The 10,754-nt window shown below is 42.4% G+C and overlaps 1 protein-coding gene across 3 annotated transcripts in view; it reads left to right on the top strand.

Moving 5' to 3' along the window:
* The first annotated feature begins 653 nt into the window (after positions 1–653).
* The window catches only part of wwp2 (WW domain containing E3 ubiquitin protein ligase 2), a 214,609-nt gene continuing 204,508 nt past the window's right edge, over positions 654–10,754 (top strand). For 2 of the 3 annotated variants that reach the window (XM_080186798.1, XM_080186796.1), the window contains exon 1: positions 6,323–6,381. In XM_080186798.1, the coding sequence (XP_080042924.1) occupies positions 6,333–6,381 (49 nt within the window). In that variant the 5' untranslated portion in view covers positions 6,323–6,332. Of the gene's footprint in view, positions 709–6,322; positions 6,382–10,754 lie in introns of those variants that run through there. The other variant, XM_080186797.1, reaches the window with a different exon arrangement.

The raw sequence follows: 10,754 nt of genomic DNA, 5'->3' as shown, positions 1-10,754 counted from the left end.
TGTGGAGTTTGCATGTTATCCCCGTGAATGAGTGGGCTTCTTCTGGGTGCTTCGGTTTCCTCCCACCCTTCAAGGTTGATCGGCTATGCTAAATTGACCCATAGTGTCAGGGGGAGTAAGCAGGGTAAACGTGTTGGGTTACGGGGATGGGGATTGGGTGGGATTGTTATTGGTGCAGGCTCGATGAGGCCAAATGACTGCCTTCTGCACAGTCGGGACTCTACGATTCTATTCCAATTAACTGTTGAAATAAAAAAAAACATATTTAAGAAAAGTATCAATTCTTCCAATGTCTTGAATAACATTCTTCTCTGAATCCACATTACCAGAACCAGACGAATGGTCATTCATTTTCTATTTGGGGGACCTTGTTATTTGCAATTTTGCTGCAGTGTTTTGCCTCCCTGTATAGCAGTCGTTCCCCCATTAGTTATAAAGCACTTTAAGGCATCCCAAGGCCAGCATAAAATGCCGCAACGAGGCAAAATTAGCTCAATTAATTCGCCCTGACCTTTCTTGAGTGGGGATATGTCAATACTGGGCACATTTTCCTTCACATTGCAGGATATGAGGGTTGGGCTACCAGCGGCTAAGGCCTTGTCTCTATGCTCGGCCTCACTGTTGCTAGGCTGTCACGGCACTTCCGGCCCGGTGACGGATGGTCAGGTGACAGTGTCGAAGACGGCGGAAGTGGAAGCGGCGGCTGAGGTAAAAGTCAGGGCTTCTGGCCGGTGGGGAGGGATTGTGTTGTTGTTGTCGTCGGGGGGGGGGGGAGAAGAAGGAGAGGAGAGGGAAGTGTCGAGACGGTTCGGCTAGTTTACTTCAGTGTAATATTTTAAATGCTATTTTTAAGCAGGGAGAGAGGGCCTTGTGTTTGGGAGGGGAAGTGAAGTGAAACCGGTCGGCAGTGCTGTGCTTGTTCAGTCTTCCTGGTCGTTGATAAATAATAACAGAGTGTGTGTGTGGTGGTTGGGGGTGCAGGGTCAGTGCGTGTCGTTCCCCCCGCCCTGCCCCCAACAAAGGCTCTGTTTCTCAGCCAGGCAGGTGAAGACCGCCGCTTCACGTTCCACTTTGCAGAAAATTCCCTTAACTTGCTTTCAGTTCCGTGCCACAGAGACTCGAAACGTTAAAACAACTCGTGCAGTCTCCTGCCTTTGGTGGAATCCCCACTTTATTTGAGGCCAGTCATAAACTCTGAATGTGTTTGTTTCCCCTTTTAGGGAGGGGAAAATCAACGGATTTGGGTACATTTCTCTTGCGTCCTTTTTGTTCTCGTCCGAAGCCAGAGACTGGAAGGAGGGGGTGAACTCCCTGGAGCAGGGAGGCGAGTTCTTTTTTTTCCCCTGGGAGCTTCTTCACATCTCCATAACCGATTTTTATGTCCTGTACTCCAACCTGAATTTGTGCCCAGAAATGTCCGTAACCTGGAGCACAGCCTCATCCAAGTGTTTAATTTTTTTGGGGGGGGCGGGAGGGGGGCGTTAGTGAGGAGGCGGAAGTCAGTTACGTGTTTAGGTATATTATGCCCAATTCTCCTTCATTTCCACTCGACCGCATTTCTTGTCGGAAAACGGGTCCTGCCTTTAGGTTGGAGATCCCTTATGTACGCATTTCCTTTCCATACGTTACAAATAATGACTAGATTTTCAGGTGCAGCAGGAATGACATCACTGCAACTTTGAGTTTTTTTAAAAAATCGTCCGAGTTACCCCTTTTCTGTTTATTTTGATGTATCTTTGAGACACGACTACACGTCACCCGAAAAGTTTCCCCGACTGTAGTTTCTCAATCATAGGGCACCTGTGATGAACATAACATAAGAAATAGGAGCAGGAGTAGGCCATCTAGCCCTTCGAGCCTGCCCCGCCATTCAATAAGATCATGGCTGATCTGTCGTGGCTCAGTTCCACATTCCCGCCCTCTCACCCTTAATCCCCTCTCTTATCAAAAACCCATCAACCCGTGTCTTAAAAATATTTAGCGAGGTAGCCTCCACCACTTCAACAGGCAGAGAATTCCAGAGATTCACCGCCCTTTGAGTGAAGAAGTTCCTCCTCAACTCTGTTCTAAACCACCCCCCCCCCCCCTTTATCTTGAGGCTGTGCCCCCTAGTCCTATCCTTTCTGAGCGGGAAGAGTCTCTCCACCTCTATCCTATCCATCCCATTCATCATCTTATACGTCTCAATGAGATCTCCCCTCATTCTTCTAAACTCTAACGAGTACAAGCCTAGTTTATTCAGCCTCTCCTCATAGCTCAACCCCCTCAACTCTGGCATCAGCCTAGTAAACCTCCTCTGCACTCCCTCCAAGGCCAAAATATCCTTGCGTAAGTACGGCGCCCAAAACTGCACACAGTACTCCAGCTGCGGCCTCACCAATGCCCTATACAGCCGCAGCAAGACCTCCCTACTTTTATATTCAATCCCCCTCGCTATGAAGGCCAGCATCCCATTCGCCTTCCTGACCACCTGCTGCACCTGCAGGCTGGGTTTTTGCGACTCATGCACAAGGACCCCGAGGTCCCTCTGCACCGTCGCCTGCTGCAGTTTTTCTCCACGTAAGCAATAATCCTTCCTACCATTATTCCTACCAAAGTGGACCACATTGCACTTGCCAACATTAAATTCCATTTGCCATTTCCTGGCCCATTCGTCCAGCCTATCTAGATCCTTCTGTAGACTCTCCACACCCTCCGCACAATTTGCCTTTCCACCAATCTTGGTGTCGTCAGCAAATTTCGACACCCTACACTCGGTTCCCTCCTCCAGATCACCTATATAAATGGTAAATAGCTGAGGCCCCAGCACTGACCCCTGAGGCGCTCCACTAGTCACCATCCGCCAATCCGAATAGCACCCATTGACCCCCACTCTCTGCCTCCTATTTAACAACCAATCCTTTATCCACGCTAACACCCTACCCCCAACTCCATGTCCCCTGACCTTCTGCAATAACCTCCTGTGAGGTATCTTGTCAAACGCCTTCTGAAAATCAAGAAAGACCACCTCCACCAGCTCTCCTCTATCCACCGCCCTAGACACATCCTCATAGAACTCCAACAAATTTGTCAGACACGACTTTAACGAAACCATGCTGCGTCTGCTCTATCAAGCAATTCCTCTCAAGATGCCTCGCTATTTCCTCCTTGATGACGGATTCTAACATTTTACCTATAACAGACGTTAAACTAACCGGCCTATAATTCCCTGCCTTTTGCCTGCCACCCTTCTTAAACAACGGCGTAACATTAGCCGCTTTACAATCTTCCGGCACTTCCCCGGAATCCAGCGACGTCTGGAAAATAACCACCAAGGCATCCACTATCACCTCCGCCATTTCTTTCAGAACCCTTGGATGCATTCCATCCGGTCCTGGCGACTTGTCCACAATCAGTCCCTCCAGTCTGTCGAGCACCTCCTCTCTAGTAACAGTAATGTCATTAAGACCCTCCAGTCCTACCAGCTTTCCATCTCTAACACCCGGCAAATTATTCACGTCCTCCTCCGTGAAGACAGAAACAAAAAAGTTATTCAGGACCTCAGCCATATCCCCATCCCCTACCACTAAGTCCCCCTTCTCATCCTCTAAGGGACCAACGTTCACCCTAGCCAGCCTCTTCCTTTTTATATATTTATAAAAACTCTTGCTATCCTTTTTTATATTAAGCGCTAGCCCAGCTTCATAATTTCTCCTACCCTTCTTTATCATCTTCTTTATCAATCTTTGTTGACATTTAAACTTCTCCCAATCCTCTTCTCTCCCGCTACTCTAAATGCCTCCGCTTTTAATTTAACACTTTCCTTCACCTCCTTCGTTATCCACGGCTTATTACCTCTCCTCCTACGGTCCTTTTTGACCATCGGAATAAATTTCTGCTGAGCACCAAGAAAGATCTCCTTAACGATCCTCCACTGCTCCTCAGCAGACCTACCTTCCAACGCGCTCCCCCAGTCCACATTCGCCAATTCTTCTCTCATCCTACCGTACTCCCCTCTGTTCAAACAAAGGACGCGCGTCCGGGAACCCACTTTCTCCCCCTCCATCTGCACCAGAAACTCCACCATACAATGATCACTCTCCCCAAGAGGTTCCTTCACCGCAAGGTCCCTAATTCTACCCGCCTCATTACATAACACCAGATCCAAGATAGCTCGCTCCCTCGTCGGCTCCAACACACACTGTTCCAGGAAACTATCCCGGCAGCATTCCAAGAACTCCTCCTCGAGCCCACCGCGTCCAACATGGGTCGACCAATCTATATGTAGATTGAAATCCCCCATAACTACGGCCGAATGAATTACTACGGATGAATGAGTTTAAAATTTTATTTGCGTGAAAGCAAATCCATGATATGTGTTTGCTGTGTTTTTTTTTGTCCCTGATTGTTTTTGAGAATTTATGCCCATTTTATGGTTGGGTGTATTCTGCTGAGATTCCCTGTAAATTGAGTGTATTTGTAAGTCTAAGTTCCAGGTTATACCCATGACTGCAAGTATTTGACGCCAGTGCTAAATTAGCATTGTATAACACACCTCTTGGTTTGCTATACTGCTCATTGTGAAATTCTTCACTGTTCCTTTACTGAAGATCCTTCTGAAGTTTTCAGTTTAAGTATTGTATTGACGTACAAATGATCTCTACTGCAGAACTGGTAACCATAGGTTTCTTTCTTTATGAGGATTGTAAAGCTTTGATATAATTAGAACAGCACTTGTTAAAAGTGTCAGTTCCCTGCACACTGAACTGCGAGGATCCTTTGTCCTCAGTTTCAAAGGCAGTTTTGACTTCCCATAAAAAAAATACTTTTTTGTAACAGGATAGTTTGCATACAACAAAGATATGACAAAGTTGAAAATGCAGAATACCAAATTCTTGCTGTGTCTATGGCACAGAACATTTGTGCTCTGCTGGGCAGATACCGGACTTCAGAAGCTCCAGTTCAAAAAGTTGTGCCTGTGATGCTCATTTTTGGAGATTGATATTGTCATGCATGACTCTAAGCCACATAATGAACCTGATATCCTGAACTCAAAATAAAGTGCATGTGAGAGAGAAAAAAATTAATAGATGTTACAAAAAAAATGACTAAGTGTCAGTCATATGTTGTGATGTGATTTTTGCTTGGTTTGACAGGTTTTTCTTTGTCGCTTGTACATAAAATAGTGTGCCTTGTTACTTCTGAGTGTTTGATGAAAATGTCTCAAGGTCTTGCATTAATTAATGCTGAGATTTTTTTGATGGGGAGGTCAGAAGAAGGAGAGAGAGTTGGTTGTTAACTTTATAAAAATCGTCGGATTAGAACTTCCATCTGTGACTTAAATCCACTATCTTTGGTTCAGAAGCAAGAGTGCTTCCAACTGATATAATGGTGAAGTTCAAGAATAAAGTATATGTTGTGTACTGTAGGTTGGAACATCAGAAAGTGATTAGTTTCAACAGTTTTGCATGCACTTTAGCTAGTTATTACAGATAAATTGTGTGTGTTTCACTGTAGTTTCTAAAGTAGCAGAGAGACACCATTGCTTTATGTCTGGGAAAATAGCAATGATTGTGCTTTATGACTGTCCTGAAAGTATGTTGAAAAAATAAAATCTGAAAATGGCTATAATTGCCATCCTTCCTAAAATGTGGCGTACAATGAAACAGCAACACCCTTGATCATGAGGAAAGATGATGTTTCAAAAGTTGTCAGAACAGTGGTTCAGTGTACTTGGAAACTGCTTATATTTAACAGTAAATGAAATTGACCTATGGTTCAACCTGTTGTAGGCCCATGAAGCTACTAGAACGAAGCAGTCATTCATAAACTTTGGAAACAGATTGATAATTTAGCTCACATTGAGCTTATTCATGTTACACCCAAATGGCCTGAAGCACTTTTACATACAACAAACTACTTGAGTATAATTATTATTATGTAGATAAAACACTGCAACTGTTTTCCATGCAGCCAAGTCCCACAAACAAGAATGGCATAAGTGACCACTTAATTTTTTTAAGTAATGTTGGTTCAGGAAACAATAGTAATCAAAAAAATTAGAAGAATTTCCCGTTGCTTTTGATATGGAGGCATGATCAACTAAGTCACTCGAATGGGTTGATGGGGCGTTAATTTAACAAGCTGAATTGCAGTACTTCAGGTGCTGCACTGTCCCTAGAGTCATGTGCTCATGTCCTGATCTAGGATTTGCATCTCCAAGTCTTTGCAGTTCAGTAATGAAAGTGTTTGTAATAAGCTGAAACAACTCCATATTTGTAACTGCTTTGAAGTCCTAAACAAAGATTGAATGGTTTTGGAAGAGAGATGACCATGTGTTTCATCTTGTAAGAATGAAGAGGTTACCTGCAGACATCATTGAACACAACTCCCCAACTTTGAGTAAGTTGTCTTTTGCAGCAAAACCAGTTGATATTTAGCGTGAGATTTCCCTTTGAAGAATGATTTCTTTTTTCATTGCAGCTTCAGAAAAAATCATTTTGTGTGGTTTCTGATTGGGATTTTAACATTTCAGTGTGATGTATTTGGTTAAGCAGTGGGTTTTATTTTAATGTTTTAGTCCATATGCCATCTGATTGGTTAACCAGCACACTTACAAATGTAGTTTAAGTTCTAAAATATCATCCTTTATTCCTGCAGAAGATTATCACATGTAAAACTGAAGGTTTGATAGAATTTCTATCTTTTACTAGATAGATGCTTAATGGGAAATGTAAGCGACTGCTGTTAGTTGTCCTATTGAGGAACAAACAATGTAGTCCAGCAAATGTGCCTTTCTACTCAAATTGGCTGCACATTCAATTGGAATTGCTGTTGTCAGTGAATTTTCCTGTATGTAATGATGAGAAGGAACAGGAGTAGGCCACTTGGCCTGTCAAGCTCACAACCACCACTCAGCTAGACTTCAATGACACATCCCTTGGTATTTTTAACATCTAGAAATCTATTGATCTGTCTTGAAGATACTCAATGACCTGAACTTCCACAGCCCTTGGGGACAGAGAATTGAAGATTCACCACCACTGATGAAGATATTCTTCCTTATCTTAGTCCTAAATGGCCCACCTCTGAGTCTAGGACTGTGTTCCCTGATTCTAAACATCAGAGTGAGGGGGGAAACATCAACCCTGACTAGCCATGTAAGAATTTTGTTTGTATCAATATGATCAACTCTGTTCAAAACTCTAGAAAATACAGGCCCAGTCTCCTCAAACTCATCCTGTAGGCGGTCTCACACAGGCTCTATATAATTGCAACAAGACTTTTTTTTCTGTTGTACTCAACTCTTCTTGCAATAAAGGCCAACATTCTGTTTGCCTTCCTAATTGCTTGCTGGACCTGCACTGTAGCTTTCAATGACTTCTGAAAAAAGGCACCCAGGTCACTTTGCACATCAACACTTCCCAATCTCTCTCTATATGAATATTCTCCATTTGTTTTTCTGACCAAAATGGATAGCTTCATATTTCTACACGTGTTCTGTTTGCCATATTCTTCCCCACTCATTTTCCCTGTCCAAACTCCCCTTGAAGCCTCTTTGCTGCATCCTCAACTCACATTTCCACGTAGTTTTGTATCATCAGCAAATTTAGAAATATTACATTTGGTCCCCACGTCCAAATCATAGATATAATGTGTGACTGGCTGAATCCAAGCATTGACCCTTGTGGTACCCACTTGCCTGAGTCAGGTGACATCACATCATTCTGTAATTGGTTCCATGGTTTACTGGGTCAGCTGACCCTTACAGCTTATCGTTGGTCTAATGTCAAGTTGTCACTGGCTACATTCTAACACACTGGTGGGGGGGGCGGTCTTTCGGGTACATTCTAACACACTGGTTCCCCCTTATCCTGTTCGTTACATCCTCCAAAAAGTCATGTTTTTGAAACATGATTTTCCTTTCTTAAATCCATGTTGACTCTGCTCAATCTTACCCTTAGTTTCTAAGTGTCCAGTTATCACACCATTTATAATAGATTCAGGTATTTTGCCCGATGACTGATGTTGGAGTAACAGGAATGTACTTCCTGTTTTCACTCTCCTTAAGTAGTGAGTTTGCACTTGCTCCCTCCTAATCTTCATGAACTGTTCCAGAATGTGTTGAATTTTGGCAGGTGACAACCAACTCTGAAACCACCTGTCCCCAACTCTCAGGTGTAGATCATTAGGTCTAGGGGATTTATCAACTTTCAGTGCCATTAATTTCTCCAATACCTTTTTAAACCAATACTAACGTCCTTTCAGTTCCTCATTCTCACTAGCCTCTTGGTTCTTTAGGATTTCTGGGAGGGTTTTTTTTTGTGCCTTCCTTGTGAAGATAGACATAGAATTTGTTTCGTTTCTCTGCCATATTGTAATGTAAAGAGTTGTTAAGAAGGCTATTTATCCATAGCACTTGGAGATTGTGATTTATAGAGGTTTTCCTTAACATTTCTCCCAACCTACTCCTCCCCTTTCACAGTCCCCCTCCAAAAGCCATTCATCATTTTGCCCATCCCTACGTCTTTAACTCCCCCCTGAAAATTAATTTTTCCCTGGCTTTTCTTTTAATTACTTCTTGCACATCCCACTCTTTGTGTGCCATTGGCAGTCTTTGAGATCCTGTGCTCTGGAGTTTCCTCTCTAAACCGTTCTGTTTCTCTTTTAGGCCCTGCTTAACAGCCACTTTACTCAAGCATTTTGGCCATTTGTTTTCTGCTTGCATCTCAAGAACCTTGGCATGGTTATGTTTTCACTCATTCTGTACTTGCCTATCCTTTCCATTCTGCCTCCCAGCCTCCTCCTCCTTCTCCAACTAAAGCAATCTTTCTAGTTAATTCTCCTCTCTTGCTGCCCATTCCATTTACTATGGTGATATGATGAGTCTTAACTTTATGCTGTTTATATTAAGATAAAAGTAGAAAATCAGAGGGTATTAATGTTGACGTACAGTTTTCCCATGGGTAAAGAAAGAAACACCCAATAACTTGCATTTACCAATGATTCAGTAAAATTCTTAAACCTAATTTTTAAGTTAATGTGCTACAAGAAGCCACATTATGAAAATTTGAATATTTAAACTTTTATGGTAAATTTATATAGGATAAATTTAGTTTCTTGGGACAGCGTTTACTTTTTGGCCTGGTGCTTTGGCTCTAGGGATTTGCCCTAAACATGAGTTGCAAACGTTTCAAAGCTTTGAAAATAAAAGGTTTAAGGGCTATTTCCTCTGCAGCAGGCCTTTATACTTGGGAAGCAATCAATTCTCTACAACTTTAGATTAAATATTTTCATTGGTTGCTTTGTTCCTGAGATACAAACTTTTAAGCAATCCAGTTGATTTGTACTTCGAACGTGTGCAAATGTGGCACTTGTTAACTGGTGAGCACAACAAAACATGGGTTACCACAATGTATCTCAGTATTGCTTTATTCCCATTTTATCAAGAATCTAAATATTCTGGTATGCTGTGTACAGTTATGTGACAAATTGAAAGATGCAGTTACCTGGTTATGAATGGCTAAAACATACTGCATTTAATTACAGAAATAACCCAGCAGGTTCGGCAGCATCTGTGGAGAGAGAAATACCATTAACGTTTCAAGCCCATACGTCCCTTTGACAGAACTGAAGAGGGATAGAAATGGTGTTGCCCACAATATTTTGTGCATTAACATAAATTGATTGCAGGTTGTACAGTTGTGGTGGAGTCCTTGTCAAAGCTGGATTATTCTGGTGTCAGCTGCTTCCCAAATGAAAGAATTTGTTGATCAATTAGCCTGTGTATTGTCACATTGCTCATTTTTACTAGTGGTGTGGACTTGTCTGAAGAGAATAAATCCCTTTCCCATACTTCTGTGACATTATTTCTACCACTCCCATTTTCCAATTTATATTTGAAGAAATACTAGCACTCATTTGTTTGAAGAGCAGGCAGTCTTCTCCCTGCTGAATGTCAATGCTACGTTTTGCTTGTCGAAGGTGTGCAATGTGATGTCTCGCTCTGCTTTATAAATTGCTCTCCCTATGATAAACTGTGTCTCAGCATTTTGGTTTGCCTCTGCTTCAACTGTAGCTAATTCCCATATTACAAGAATTACTGTTTTTTCACCTTATGGAAGTTAAATCACATTCTTGACGCTGTAGACTAAAGCCTTTGACCTCAAATGAAGATCTTTGTTGCTGAATACATAGTTGTCCAATTTTTGGAAGGCGGCTTTGGCACAGCTGATTCTGTGCTGGATGACTTCTTCAATGATGACCTCTTGAGAAAGGGAGCTTTTTAGTTGGGGAAGTGTTCAATAATTTCCCAAGTCTCCCCATCAATAAGAATAGCTGGAGGTGTTTGTGCTTGTCATAGGAGGGCTGATAGACGATTTTGGTATTGCTGATATTGAGAAAAAGTTGAGCTGGTCTGGAAGCTTGTTCTGTGGGCCACACTTGTGCAGTCATTAGCACGTTGTAAGTCATGGATTTGCTGGAAGGTCATCTTAGTTTAGGCTTTCAGCGTGTTGAGGTTTTTCTTTGACCACAGATGATCTTGGTGGCCTGGGCGAAGCTGCAGATGTGCTGACTTGCATAGTATTTGACTTCATCGATCTTCTTAACTCCCCACTTATTCTTGACGCACACCATTCTGAGTTTTGTATTTTAGTAAGTATTCTCCTTGTTTCTGCTGTGATATATGGTGATTTTGACATAAAATGAAGGCATAGCATTTTTGGCAAGTTTGCTTTGCCTGAAAAATTAAGACCCAATGATATGAGCTGGAA

The sequence above is a fragment of the Carcharhinus amblyrhynchos genome, chromosome 4, assembly GCF_965287045.1.
Source record: "Carcharhinus amblyrhynchos chromosome 4, sCarAmb.v2.hapA, whole genome shotgun sequence".
In the NCBI taxonomy this organism is placed as follows: domain Eukaryota; kingdom Metazoa; phylum Chordata; class Chondrichthyes; order Carcharhiniformes; family Carcharhinidae; genus Carcharhinus; species Carcharhinus amblyrhynchos.
Note: the sequence above shows the minus strand (reverse complement) of the source record. Positions and strands in the feature narration are given on the sequence as shown.